The 15,664-nt window shown below is 34.8% G+C and overlaps 1 protein-coding gene across 13 annotated transcripts in view; it reads left to right on the top strand.

Moving 5' to 3' along the window:
• The window catches only part of Osbpl8 (oxysterol binding protein like 8), a 243,010-nt gene that overhangs the window by 135,293 nt on the left and 92,053 nt on the right, over positions 1 to 15,664 (top strand). For 7 of the 13 annotated variants that reach the window (XM_074083963.1, XM_074083964.1, XM_074083965.1 and 4 more), the window contains one exon: positions 12,076 to 12,114. The exons of the other annotated variants lie outside the window; for them this stretch is intronic. In XM_074083963.1, coding sequence (XP_073940064.1) covers positions 12,076 to 12,114 — 39 coding nt within the window. The remainder of the gene's footprint in view (positions 1 to 12,075; positions 12,115 to 15,664) is intronic. 13 annotated transcript variants of the gene reach the window in all.

The following is a 15,664-nucleotide window of genomic DNA, read 5'->3' as shown; positions in this document are numbered from 1 at the left end:
AGAATGTATGATTTTTGGTCTTTTGGGCCAGGCTAACCTCACTCAGAATGATGTTCTCCAGTTCCATCCATTTACCTGTATATAATAAGATTTCATTCTTCTTCATGGCTGCATAAAATTCCATTGTGTATAAATACCACATTTTCTTAATCCGTTTGTCAGAAGTGGGGCATCTTGGCTGTTTCCATAACTTGGCTATTGTGAATAGTGCTGCAATAAACATGGGTGTGCAGGTGCCTCTGGAGTAACCTGTGTCACATTCTTTTGAGTATATCCCCAAGAGTGGTATTGCTGGATCATATGGCAGATCTGTGTTTAGATTTTTAAGAATCCTCCAAATTTTTTTCCATAGTGGTTGTACTAGTTTACATTCCCACCAGTAGTGTAAAAGGCTTCATTTTTCCCCGCATCCTCGCCAACACCTGTTGTTAGTGGTATTATTATGATGTTATTCTAACAGGAGTGAGGTGGAATCTTAGTGTGGTTTTAATTTGCATTTTCTTTATTGCTAGAGATGGTGAGCATTTTTTCATGTGTTTTTTGGCCATTTGAATTTCTTCTTTCGAGAAAGTTCTGTTTAGTTCACTTGCCCATTTCTTTATTGGTTCATTAATTTTGGGAGAATTTAGTTTTTTGAGTTCCCTATATATTCTAGTTATCAGTCCTTTGTCTGATGTGTAGCTGGCAAATATTTTCTCCCACTCTGTGGGTGTTCTCTTCAGTTTAGAGACCATTTCTTTTGTTGAGCAGAAGCTTTTTAGTTTCATGAAGTCCCATTTATCTATGCTTTCTCTTAGTTGCTGAGCTGCTGGGGTTCCATTGAGAAAGTCCTTGCCTATACCTTTTAGTTCCAAAGTATTTCCTACTCTTTCCTGTACCAACTTTAGAATTTGGGGTCTGATATTAAGATCCTTGATCCATTTTGAGTTAATACTGGTATAGGGTGATAAACATGGATCTAGTTTCAGTTTTTTGCAGACCGTTAACCAGTTTTCCCAGCAGTTTTTGTTGAAGAACCCAGCCAGAAATCTTGCTTTTCCATTTGTTTGGAGATCGTATTGAAGTGTCCAACCTTGGGTCCCCAAAGATTCTTTGAGACACTGTGTGAGGTCAAAATTAGTTTTATAATATTACCTTGATATTTGATATGTTTGCTTTTTTTGTTCTCCCACAAGTGGACAATACAGTTTTCCAGACAAAACATAAGCTATGATGATATCAATTTGGTGTCTATTGAAATGTGTGCTTGTAAATTCTTCAGTTTTCACATTTGCTTATTCCGTTGTAAGGGGTGTTTTTATTTTTTAAATAAATGTCCTTTTAGCACAGTTTAGGTTACAGAAAACTTATAAAAGTAGAATAGAGTTCCCATATACTTGTTTTCACTTTCCTCCATTATCTTGTTATATTGATATGGCATACGTGATACAGTTAAGGAAGCTTCATTGATTCATTATTATTATTAACTGAAGTTCATGCTTGATTCATAGTTCCTTAATTTTGTCTAATGTCCTTTTTCTGTTCTAGTGTCCCATCCAGGAATGCCACATTACATTTAGTTTTTCTGTCTTCTTAGGCTTTTCTAGGGTGTGACAGTTGATCTGACTTACCTTGTTTTTAATAAACCTTGACAGATTTGAGGGGTATTGGTCAGGTATTTTGCACAGTCTCTCTCTTTTGGAGTTTTTCTAGGGTTTTCTCACTATGAGACTGGTCTTAGGGGTTTTAGGGAGAAATATCTCAGAAGTCATTTTCATCATGTACAAATCTTACCACTTTTGCTGTGATCACCTGGCTGAGGTAGTCAATTCTCCATTTTAATTTTTTAATACAGGAAATGTCAATGAGTATAATTCACATAAACAGCTCTTTGGAGTACTTTATAATTTCTAAGAGTGTAAAGAGATGTGAGATCCAAAAGTTTGAGACTTACTCATCTAAACCTTAGGCAACTTAACATTTTAAGAAAGAATAATTGATAGTTTGTTTATATGAAAAATGGAACCCCCAAATTAATGAGGGGGAAAGGGTAGAAGGAAGAAATGACAGGGCTTTCAGGATTGAGGAAATGGTGATAACTTCATAATTGTACCTTATGTTAAGACATAATCTATATAAGTTTAAGAAGTTTGTTTTTGTTTTGTTTCTTTTTCATTTTGACATTTAACAGATGTTGAATGCCTACTTATTTGTTACTGTTAGTTTTAATATTTTATCTAATTCATAGCTTCTGTAAATAAATAGGTTGTTGGATTTTGTCTTTTCTTCCATTCTTGGTAGAGCTAAATCTGTAGATGAGGTGAGACTTGGGTAGTCTTTAGAGTGATGGTTTTTGTAAATGTATCCATTTTGCATAGGTTTTAAAAATTATTAAAAATTTAATGTTCTGTTATAATTTAAATTCTGTCATGTGTTCCTTTTGGGCCTTCTGTTTTGTCAATGTGACACTTTTGCCTTGTTCTTCCATTCTGCTTAATTTTCTTCAATATTTTCCATTTTTCCTTTCCTGAGGGCTTTTCATTGAATTCTGTGATAGTCTTCCAGTTTATTCATTTATTACTGGATCATATTCATTTTTCTGTTCAACCCTGTTATATTTTATTTTACTATTATATTTTTATGCCCAGCATTGTCACCTATTTTATTGCTTATTCATGCTTCGATTTTTATCCTTTATCCTTCTGTATCTTTTTGAACATATTTCTTACGGTATTTTAGGTTTTTGATGAGTTTGATCCCTAATTTTCTCTCCTTTGACCAAGATTGTTCTGTTTGCCTTTCATAGTTCTTGGGCTCTTTAGGGCATTATTTTTGTTTGTGAGCTTGTAATCTCTTGAAAATGATAATTTACTGGGAATTTTAACTGCCCTGTCTGATAGTGTCCTAGGTAGAAAATAAGAATCCAGGGACTAGTTTTTGACTATGTAGAGAATCTCTTAATAAAACCACAGCTTTACCATTCCTCATTTTTTTCCTTTGCACTCATATATTTTGTTTCTCGGGAACTTTTCTGTATTTTTGCTCTGAGAATAGTTGTTTTCCACAAACTGCTTCCTTAGGTGTAATCATTTAGCTTATTTTGAGGAAAAGGCATTGGAAAGTAGTGGTCAGTCTCTTTTGTCTAACTTGTTTGAAACGTAAATACTAGAATTGGGCATGTATAAAATTTAAAAAGAAAATGTTTGGGATGGTTTTTAATGCCTCTGCTCATATTAAATCATGTTATCTTGCTATAGTAAACACTGGGTAGGCAATGAACTATCTAAGACAGTATTTTAGGAAGAAAAGAGCTGGCTCCCAACTCTCCTTTCTACCCCCATTCCCTGGCCTTTTCCTCTACCTGTGGCACTCAACTCATCATGTTCTTTTTATTTTTGGTGGGACTGGGGTTTGAATTTAGAGCAAAGCAGAAGCTCTACCACTTGAGCCACGCCTTCAGTCCATTTTGTTATTTTGGAGATGGGGGTCTTGAGAACTGTTTCCCCAGGCTGACCTCGAACCTAGATCCTTATGCTCTCTCTCAGCTCCCCAAGTAGCTAGGATTATAGGCATGAGCCACTGGTGCCTAGTTTTTATTATTCTGAGGTTGCATCCCACCCATCTATTTCTTGGGATGTGTTGGGGAGAGGAAAGGTTACTTCACTAGTGTTTCAGTTCCTACTTGCAAAGTAATTGGTTTCTTTCCTACTTTCTTTGTGTTCTCAGAGTGACTGAAAGTGGACCAAAGAAAGAATCCGAAGAACAGGAGTACTGTTGTACATTTTGTTCATATTAAGATCTTTGCCACATGTCATGCTCAGTTTAAAAATCAAAAGTAGAATTATTAAGGAACCACCCAAGTAAATATATTATGTATATTACTCAGTATAGATAGTGAAATTAGTTAACTTGAAAATAGAGAAAGCTACTTGTTTTAGTAAGCTAGACTTGGGGAGGAGAACTGGCTTTAAGACATTATTTTTTTCAATATCTATAAGTAATTCATTTACTCAGTTTTTAAAGATTAGGACTGGAGATTTTTCCATCATCATCACTACTTTCCTAAGCAACACAAGGGCTTCTTCCCTTTTTTTTTTTTTTGGTGGGACTGGAGTTTGAATTCAGGCTTCATGTTTGCAGAGCAGGTGCTTTACTGCTTGAGCCACACCTTCAGTCCATTTTGCTCTGGTTATTTTGGAGATGAGGTCTCAAGAATTATTTGCCCAGGCTGGCCTCGAACTGTGATCCTCCTGATCTTATCCTCCTAAGCAGCTAAGATCATTGGTGTGAGCCACTGGCACTTGGCTACAAGAACTTCTTGTAAGTAATATATAATTAAAGTTAATTATGCTAATTAAAATAATTTTACCAATTAAAGTTATTTACATTAATATTAAAATAATTTTTAATAAATCTTCAGAGAAGAATATGCACGATTAGAAATTTAAGCTTGCTGGTGGAAGTACATGATGATAAAATTTGATTAGAAGTCCAACAAAATCACCTGTCTGTTTAGCAACAGTAGAACAATGAAAGTTTTATTCAGACTTCAACTTAGTAGGTTTTCATTAAAGCAGCTTATAAGCTGCTTTAGAAATTGTCTTAAGGTTAATTTGATGAAAACAGGAACAAGAGCAAGCTTGGGAGAGAGAAAGAGAATACAACATATGTATATACATAAAATTTAATTCTGGTTAAACATTTACATATTGAATTCAGTAAATGAATCTCCCTTATTGGGAACATTTTACACATGTAATACGTTGCTAGGTTTTAGGTCTCACAGACAATACTGTTTGTTGCATTAGGGGAGTTTATAGAAAATAAAAGTAGAAGAAATGAATGATCACTAATTTGTGCCAGAAACTATTCTAATCCTTCACAGATAAACTCATTTAATCTTCACAACATTCTTACGACAGAATCATTACTCTTCTGTAATGGATGAGGGCATAGAGATAGGTAAGTTTCTCAAGGTTGCACAACTAGTAAGTAGCAGAGCTGGTATACATTTTGGTTCTAGAAGCCGAGCTTTTATTATTTTCCTGTAGTACATCTCACCTATGTTAGAATCAGATCTTACAGGACCCTGAACAGTATTTTTTACTGTGAGATTTTTGCTTTTAAGATAACTGTTTTCTTTTCTTTTTTTTTTTTTGAGCCAGACATTAACCTGTTCAAAGTTGTGGTTTAGGAAAATCATCTTGACAAAGTTTTGAACTATTCAAAGGACAATCAACTCATTTTTTAAATTAAATTTCAATGTATGGCTGTACCCCTGTTTAGTTGAATTAGACTCTCAAAGGATGAGATGCACATATCAGTACCTAAAGTATGCTAGGTGATTTCAATATGCAAGTAAAGCTGACAATAGAAATAGAGGTGGCCAGCTCAGGGAATAAGTTAGCATATCATTGTGCGATCTAGGTAAAAAGCAGTTAGAACTTCCAGGGCGCTTCAGTCACAGAACTGAAACTATGTGAAAGGAATTAGAGGTATGTATCAACAGGACCTGAAGATTCCATGTGTGGTTTCAGGAAGATACTAAAGATAAATTGTAATACAGAGTACTTTATGCATATTGAACACATCATATCTTAACAAGAATGTGAAGATGGTCATTTCCTCATTTTACACATACAGAGTCAGGATTAAGAGAAATTAGGTAGCTTTTCCAGAGTTCTATAACAAGTAGAAAATGGAGTTAGGACTTGATCTCTAGTCTTTGCATATCAGGTGGCATTTTCTTTCGTGAGTTTTAGGGCATTAATACATACTGTGGGTGAGGTAATATGAATGGATAGATGACCATGTATGATGCAAAATGGACCAGAAAAGTCAGTTATTTTAAAGGAGAGGAGAAAATTATGTCAGGAAAGTTTTCCTGGAGGAGGCAATGCAAGCAAAGAACTTAGGCATTTTCCTGCCTAATGAAGGTGAGTGGCATCATATATGGAGGGATGAGAGGAAATATAAGTTGTGCCCCAGCGTGGTGTATTCAGAGAGATGAAAGCAGCTTTCAGTTTGTCACATTGTACGGTGCAGGACTGATGGCTGTGTGGAAGAAGACATGACTTAAATAAAATCAGCCATTTTGTGAAGAGCTGTGAAGACAAGGCTGTTTTTCTCTTTAGTTGTGGTGAACTAGGAGAGCCTACCAATAGCAAAATAATTGAAGTGGATTTTCAAGACTTCAGGAATCTAATCACAATACACATTTTGGAAGGATCTCCATGATATCTGTAGGGAAGATAATTTGCTGAAGTGTAAGAGGTTCACCAGACAAATAAAACCAGTAATAGCAAGGGAAATAAAGAATAAATATGAACCTTGAAGTATGTATAATCTTTAGGATTTTGTCATGGACCTACCATTGTGGGATGGGAGAGGGTATATATGAGGGAGAATAAGGGTTAAGGAGCAGTTTAGTGACTTCCTGGTTTTGTGTTTTATGATTAAGTGGCAAATATCATTCAAAAGGAGATAATACAGAAAGAAGAGCAGATTGGGGAAAATGAATTCAGTTCTTTACATACTGAGTTTGAGATACCTGTATCCAAGTGCTAATATGCAATCTTTGTTGCAGTTACTGAACTTTACTATTCTAGTATGAAGGCAGACATAGACTATGTGTAAATGAATAGTCACAACTGTGTTCCCTTAAAACTTTATTTGCAAAAAATAGTAGCCAACCCATGAGAACTAGCTTTCCTGTTCTAGAAGCACATGTGGAATGGGTGTTACTGTTATGACTGTCTTTGGAAAATACAATCTGCCACGTCCATATTAAAGTTTACTAGTGTTTCACTTAATTGTTTTAAGCAGCTGGTGATTGAGCATTCCTAGTTCCATTAATTCATAAGGGATTATAAAGTGGTGATGTTCTTGTTGGCTGGAATTGTGAAAAATTAGAACTTTTTACAACAACTAATATGATTGATATGAGGTGTAGTTCCTATAGAAAAACATACATTTTTAATTCTCTTTGCTCGCTCTGAGTTTTGAGTTGATTCCTAGCATGCTTCAAAAGTGAATGATGATTTTTTTATTTGAGTTACAGACTTCTAGGTTTTTAACATACTTAATTTGATTAAGTCAACTACACAGACTAGGGTTTTGTTTGTAGTACTTCTTTGGCACTATGAACTTAAGCATGTTGGTTCCAGAGACTTTTTGACAGCACATTACCCATCTTTGGCAACTTCCTCCCTCTCTGAGAAGATAGAATAGCCAGGTTCATTGTATGAATGTTCTGCCCTAGACTGGTAATCAGCCATCTTTATAGGAGTCTTGGTTTCTTACTGTTGAAACTGTTTTTTTTAGAGAACAGTCTGGGTTGTAAGGTTGTTTATTGCTGCTGGCTTGGTCATTGTTTTTAGGTCCTCAGTGTAGATAAACTAGGAAAGGGGTTTGTGTGTGATTATAAAAATACATCATGGATACTTAAATTTCCATTCAAATTTGGGATTATGTTGTCTTCACCAATTTCATTTTATTTTCATTATCTCTTTTTTCTTCTGAAAAACTCTGTTACCAAATGTGGACATAATTACATAGCGCTGAAGGGAAGTTCACTTTTCTCAATATTCTGTTACCTTCAGTTTATAGAGAAACATGTTGCATGATATTGGAATATTGAGAAACTTTGACATAAAGAGGAAAGGTAGTGGAACTCATGCTGGTAAGTTTTGATTATCTTAGTAAAGTGTGCAACACTGGTTCAACTGCTGAGATACGGAGTTAACCAGAAAGAAAGGCACTATGGGGACTCTAATAGGAAATTAGCATCAAAGGAAATAATTGCTAAGCGTCAGCATTTGACTCAACTAAGATTAGAAAGAATGTTTTCATTTAAAATAGTTCCTTCAAAGCTCATTGAAATGGCTTTCCTTGCAGTTTAGCCCAGTTATATATGGAAAGTATGTTTAGCTGGTAAAGCATGAAGAAATTGGCAGGCTAAGATGGAATCAAGATACAAAAGTATACACAATGAGTAATCCCAGCTACTTAGGAGGTGGAGAAGGGACAATCATGGTTCGAGGCTAGCCCAGGCAAAAGCTCCAGACATTATCTGAAAACAAACTAAAGCAAAAAAGAACTGGGAGGCTGTGGCTCAAGGTGTGAGGCCGTGAGTTCAAACCTCAGTACTGCTCCTCCAAAGTATATACACTGAAATACTACCACAAAAAGAATGAAATGTTATTTGGAGAAACATGAATGGGACTAAAGAGCATTATGTTAAGTTGAACACAGAAAGACAAATATATCATGTTCTCACTCATTTGTGGAAACCAGTAAGTCAACCCTGTAGAAGAATGGAATGAAATAGTAGTCACTATAGATGATTAAGGCTGTGGGGGAGGGGACCTGCCCTGGACTTTGTGTCATGTACCTTAAACCTCTATAATACTGTCTAACATAGATATTCTCTGATTTTAAAAATGAAGAAACTGAGTCTTGAAAGTGCAATTTGCTAACGGTCTGATCTAATCAGTGTGCAGTGTTAAAATTTAAATACAGATATTCTGTTATTCATGTCATTGCATGTTAAGGCAGATATTTTTATGTGATAAACTGTAAAAACTTTTCAAGTTTTTACATTCATCATATAATATAAGGTATACTTTAAAAAATATGTGATACATGATCTATTTAATCCGAACTTTTTTTTTCTGTAAAACTAATTTTGCTTTTTCTATCTGGGGTAAATAGTTTGAGATTTAGGTACTACATGTTTGTTGAGACATAAAGAGTAGGTTCTAACCACATTCTTTTGTGTGGCAGAATTAGGAGTCATTGAAACTGACATTTCCATATTAGCAATATTGCCTTTGGTTTGATAGTATTCAGCATGGTATACTAAATCAGTGATTTATTAGAAATAGAAATTCCCTTCCTATAAAGGAAAGAAAGTATTTCTTATTCAGTTCTTATGTCTTAAATCAGATCCTGGTCCTGATAAAGTTTAGAATGTATCATGTATCTGTGTAAAGAATAGAAAGAATTTGTGAAAATGAAATTCCAAGTAAGAAAGTTTGTATTTCAGACTGAAAATCAAAATGATTTAATCACATCATAAGATTAAGCAATACACACTGAATATTTATATACTCGAACATCTCAGGTAACTATTCTCTTATCTTACCTGCATGATTGTGATATGATAAATATGGTTTTGGTGTGAAGTTATTTCATAACCTTTTTAGGCAACTATTGCTTATTAGGTCAGATTTAGAGGAAACTGTTATATGAAGTCAAATTCCAGGGTCATAGGTTTAATTCTTTAATAGGCAGTTAACTTTTTTCTTGTTTCATGACCACAGATTTCCCCAGCAATCATAGTACCTGAATGCCATTAGTTACAAGTGAAAATCATATTGATTAATTTTGTATGTGAGAACTTTGATGAAGGAGGCTGATTAAATCATGGCAAAAGACTACCAGTACCAGAAGAAATATAACTTATGCTCTGTTACCAAAAACGAATGGTAAATCTGTAACAATGTTAAATAATGTAGGACAGAATTATTTAAGAAAAAGGATGGGAGAATTTCTAGCAGTGGAATTTGGACATATAGCCAAAGACTAACAATGAAAGAAAATCTGAATATACTGTGGATTACAATTAAGGATGTTCTTAGATGGAGGTAAATGTCTATGTTGACTTGTTAGTGATAACAGGATTTTAAGACTGTAATTGATCTCATGAGCAAATAAGAAAACTAAATTCAAAATATTTATTCAGGGCCACCTAGCAAATAGTGATAGTTAGGCTTCGAACTTAAAACTTAAGGATTCTATTAAACAAGTAGTATATTAAGTTTTTAAAAATACAAAGATGAGCAAGACTTGTTTTTGCCATAAGAGAACTTAAAATGATTCATTTAATAAACAGAGGAATTCAGAAAACTACATATAAGAAATTATTCACTAGGTATTAGGATTATAGTAATTATTAAGCATTTATTCATTCAGTGTTTGTTGATTGTCTGTAATGTGCCATGTGCCAAGGTCTCTTCTTGCTTTCAGGAATATAGCACTGAACAAAATAGCCCAAATTCTCCAGTATAGCTAATGTTTGAATGGAGAAAGACTAAAACACATAAATATGTATTATTGTGGTGGTCACTGTGATGAAAAATAAAGCATGATACTAAGGCTAGAGAACAGTAGAATAAGGGATAAGTGGTATTTTCTGGGAATAATCATGAAAGCCTTTTGATGAAGTAGCTTTTGTGCAGAGTTCTGAAGGATGCTTTCTGAGCAGAGATAAGAACCAAGTATAGAGCTCTCATGTATTTTGAGCAGATTGTGGTGGTTAGACTGGAGTGTTAGGGGTTGGAGGAAATAAGTGAAGGATCTTTTCAGTTCCTCAGTCAGGAAGATGGAGGTACAGGGTCAGCGTTGTGAGGAATACATGGAACTCTGGGTTCTCTCCTGCCGTCCTTCCTGAAAATAGAAATATGCATTAAGAACACTGGTTCTTATATCCATTGTTTATGCCTGGAGCCGGAGGACAGGAAAATCCTTTCTAAGGATGTGATGCTATATTTGATATAAAAAGAATGAGTTCACTAAGAGGGTAGTTGGAATGATCTTACATGTCTACAGCTCAGTAGAGGTTAAGTGAGGGACTAATTTGAGGAGTTGGTGAATGGAGCACTTGTAAAAATCAAGTCAGTGGAGTCATCTGAGTGGAGAGCTTGTTGATTCTAGGCTGCAGGCTTGGGGAATAACTATCTTAGGGGGCACTATGTGAAGTGAGCCAAGTAGAGAGACAGCAGAGAAAGAAGAGAAAATAGGTTGGAAACAAAGGAAGGGTACAATTTTGAGAAAAGGAGTTGTCGTCAGTGGTAAAGAGTGAGTCATCAGTTATATTTGAGCTGGGGAAAGTAAGGTTGTGCTGGACCTGCATTGTCTAGTAGGTAGCCATTTGCCACCTGTAACTAAATCAAATTTTAAAAACTTAGTTCCTCAGTCTCACTAGTCACATTTGAAGAATTCAGTACCTACATGTACCATATCTGTATCAATTTTTTAATTCAAATACTTAGCATAGTAAATGAGTGAGCATGGTGAAACTGAATGCAGGAACACCTATTGAAAAGGAGAAACAAAAGTTGAGAGATGAGGTGATGTGGCACTTACCTAGGTGGTATTAATGGAAAATGAAAGAAAAGACTGGATGTGAGACAGACACTGTACAGTTGAAAATAATCAGAACTTACTTGGTCAAATGTTGGGAGGGAAAAGAGTCTCAGATGACTCAGGATTTAGGTCTAACAGACTGAAAGAAATATGGGCAAATCTGTGTGGGAGCATTTTTGAAAGAAAGCTAATTGGTGCTATTTTTGACATAAAGATGCTTTCTAAAACAGCTTAAACTCCTCTTTTGTTAACAGAATTTTAAAACTGAAAGTTAATTTATAATAATGTCCAAACATACGGGGAGAAATGCTGTGGAGGGCTGGAGGTGTGGCTCAAGCGGTAGAGTGCTTTCCTTATGGCCCTGAGTTCAAAACACCAGTACCACCAAAACAAAAAAGGGAAAAAGGGAAGAAATGTTTTGAAGATATTCTAGGGCTAAAGAAGAAACTTGGAAGTTATTTGAATACAAGTAATAAATGAGTATTGAATGTGAATGGAATCTTTTTAAGAAAAGAGCAGATAGAAAAAGAACACGTAGTCGAGGCTACACACTGGTTATGGCCATTTATTTTTTGAATGAGAGGACAAAGGAGACAGAAAAATAGGAGAAGGGAAGCCAGAGCAATGGTGTATTTTAGAAACTAAAGGAGGAAAGGACTTGCAAGGGGAAAAGGTAATAGAATTAATATATACATAGAGGGTGAAAAATGAAATCCCTCCCAGAACATTCCAGAGAGAACTTCACAGGTTGATAGATTGACTATAATTTTCTGAAGCCTCAGAATTTTTTTAAAAGTAAGAATTCAGTTTCTAGTGTAAAAGTACATTGTGCCCCCCCCCTTTATATGTAAAAAGATTATTTTACCACTTAAACTATGGGTGCTCTTTAGATTCAGATTCAGGTACATGAGATTAAATCACTCCTGAGAAAATGTATTTTTTTTTTAGATCTTGCCATATTCAGAAGTTGCTGAAGTTCAAGAGACAGTGAGTAATATATGATGCTGTTTTTAAAGTGATAATATTTTTCCAGGATTTGAAGTTGGAAGTGGATATTTCCAGTATACTTAATCATAGATGATTATGTCAAATAAGAAATAGCAAGTGCAAGTGGAAAAGAGCAGTTTAAAAATTGTGCTTATATTTTCCTAAAATGTAAATAATGCATCCCTAATTAGTGTGCCATATTTAACTACTATTAATATTTTGGTGGCATCTTTCCCAAATTTGTTTGTATATGTATGGCTTGCATACAAAATTTTATCAAAGTGGGATCATATACTACAAACTTCTTTATAACCTAACTTTCAAAAGCTAATGTATAATGGATATTTTTCAGTCAATGAAAAAAAAATACTATGGCTACACAATATCCATTGTATGAGCATATATATTAATACCTGTTTAAAATGGATTACTGTTTCAGATTAAGTAGCATTGTGGTCAATATGTATGGACATATCTTTTTGACCATTGTGAATGTTCACCTTAGTGGTCCTAGAAGTAGAACTGCTGGATCTAAAGTGTGGATTAGTTTATTTAAAAATAACTATCTAGCAGGCCAGATCATATTCTTTGTCTAGCAATGATAGTTTTAGTTCCCAGAAAAATACTTCTTTAAAATCTCACATGTAATACTCAAAGATAAAATGTGCATACAATTATTTTGCAGACAACTACAGAAATATAAAAAAAATTCAAGCTAAGTATAGAGTGATGACTCCTGTTCTAAGAACAAGCAGATCTCAGCGGCATTTTATATCCTTCACTGAAGTTTCTAATTCTGAGAGCCAAAGATAGCACTGAATAGAGAACCCTTGAGATGTTTTGTTCAATTTTTCCAAATTGTGGTTTCTGGGAGCCAGCTGTGGCAGGATGACTTCTATGAGAACTACTCTGTCAGTCTTACTTATGGAAGAGGCTCCACAAACTGTCAATGTTTGATGGGAATTTAGAGTTTTCCCTTAGCCACATCCAATGACTTAGGTCAAGTTAATGTCTATATTAAGATGGAAATGCTGGGCTAAAGACAATGGGGTAAAATTTAGAGATCTCATGGGATTATTTCTGTATTATAAGGTAATCATCTGTTTTGGTCTGATTGAGAGTGAGAGATTTCCCAGGATGAAGGCATAATGATGGACTTCTACCTCTTCCTTTGTATTTCTTAAATTTAGCATGTTTCTGCTGATTATAGATAAAGTGATAAATATTTATACATAAAATAAGATATTCCTGAGATTTTGGACTGGTTAGTAAAGATTTAGATAATGGTTATAAATATTTTATGCTTTTAATTAAAGTACTTTGGTAATACATTAATTACTAAAATAAAAGTTACAGGTATGTTTCTGTTGTTTTACTACTTTCAACCCATACTTTTTGCCAAAATGGAAGATTTATTTGTGTAATATAGAAATTATTGAGATGACCTGTAGATATTATGGAATAAGGTGTTACTCAAATAATGAAAATGTTTTGTCTTTTCTAAACAAAGTCCAGAGAAGTTCCTGGGTTCTTTGAGATGCTTGTGGTATGTTAGTACTTTAGCAAAAGAAAAAAGAAAAAGCCTTTTGTTTTGTTTTAGTTTGGGTTTTGGTTTACAGTACTAGGGGGTTGAACCAAGGCCACTTTATACTTACTAGGCAAGTACTTTACCACTTGAGGTATATACCCAGAGTGCTTTCTGTTTTTTTTTAAATATCTTACAGGGTACTTGTGTAGTTATTCCACATAGTAATTTCACGTTATTATCCTAAAAGCAATAATAAGAAAGAATAAGAAATTAGTAGCATGTAGTTTAGCTACATGCAGAAGACTGTAGTGATGTAAGTTACTTGGCAAAAATAATTACGTAATCCTCACTTACATCCTGCTTCTCATTAGCCTCACTTAGAAGTAATGTGCCGAGGATTATTTCACTTGTGTCCAGTTTAATGCCATTATATCCATATCCTAAGAAGGATTTCTGGAAGCCAGGCTTACTTTTTGTTGTGTTTCAAATTTGATTTGGGAGTGTTTTGGCTTGATTCTTAATTCTGCTGTCCATTATGTTTTTCTGATGCCCATTCTTTTATCAGACGGCATTTTCAATCTCCAGTGATTATGCTTTCAGGTCATATAACCTAACTCTTACATATATCATAACTTATGATTTTCTTTTTTCTTACCAGTCTGAACCTTTCCCTATACATCCTTATATCCAACTGCCTACTTGTCATTTCCACTTGGATATCTCACAGCCATTGCAAACTTAACCTGTCCTAAACTGAGCTCCTTACGTTTCTTCTCATAACTCAGCCCTTCTCACTGCTTTTCCATCTCAGATAATGGCATTTCCATCTTCCCAGGTGTTCGGCTTGCATCACTTGACATCATCTTGATCCTTCTTTTTCTCTTACCTCCCACTTGGTTTATTTGGAAACCTGTTGCTCTACCTTCAAAATATATTCAGAACTCAATTACTTCTCATTGTTTCACTGCTACCACCTAGTTTGAAGTCTCCTTCATCTCTTCTAGATTATTGCAGTAACCTTCTGATTACACGCTTGCTCCTCTGTTTATTCTCCAAATAACAGTTAGAATAATTCTGTTAAAGCATAATTAGACCATGTAAACCTCTTCTCAAACCCATCTAGGAGTGCTATCTCAGTCAAAATAAAACCAAAGTCCTGACAAGGCCCTACACAATCTGGCATTCATTCACCTCTTTGACTTCATCTTTTAGCACTCTCTTAGTTTCTCCTTGCATTCTAGTCTCACTGGCCTTCTTACTCTTCTCCAACCTTCTATACTTGCTTTCCATCCCAGTTCTCTACATTTGCTTTTCTCTCTGTCTGGAATGCTTTCTCTTATATGTTGTTTTGACAAATTTCTCATCTTGTCAACTCTGAAGTAGAGCATTCTTAGGCCACTCTATGTAGATTTTTTCCTTCATTTCCCTAATATTTTATATGCCCCCATTCTCTACTTATTTCTCCCCTTGGTTCTTACACTATATAATATAATAAACTATGAATTTCTACTTGTTTATTATGTTCTTGTTCATCTTCCCCACTAAAATATTAGTACCAGAAGGGTAGAATTTTTGTCTACTTTGTTTATTGCCATATCCCTTGGTGTCTATGGTAGCCAATCAGTAAATATTTGTTGGTGAATGTGTCACTAGAGATGAATGGCATGTTCTTGGTCTTGCTGAGGAAGAAATTCAGAGGCAGAAGAGTTTTAACAGAGTAAGATTTATTTTAAGCAAAAGCAAGTACAAAACAATAGTGCACCCTCAAAGGAAATTGAGGGCAGGAAACTTGAGACCAAGCAGTCAACTGCTCCAAACTCCCGGGTCCTAGGCACTTTTATGGATGGGCTTTAATGATTATGCTAAAGATATGTACATAATTTTGGAGTTCCCCAAGAAATGGAAGGGTGTTTCCAAGAACTGAGGAATGAGGAGTAATTTACCTAATGAAGTGCTCTTAGAGCCAAGATGCTGATTTTAGGAGAAGTGTGTACATAAAACCACAGCTGTAAAGAAATGTGA

Source organism: Castor canadensis, chromosome 8 (assembly GCF_047511655.1).
Source record: "Castor canadensis chromosome 8, mCasCan1.hap1v2, whole genome shotgun sequence".
In the NCBI taxonomy this organism is placed as follows: domain Eukaryota; kingdom Metazoa; phylum Chordata; class Mammalia; order Rodentia; family Castoridae; genus Castor; species Castor canadensis.
Note: the sequence above shows the minus strand (reverse complement) of the source record. Positions and strands in the feature narration are given on the sequence as shown.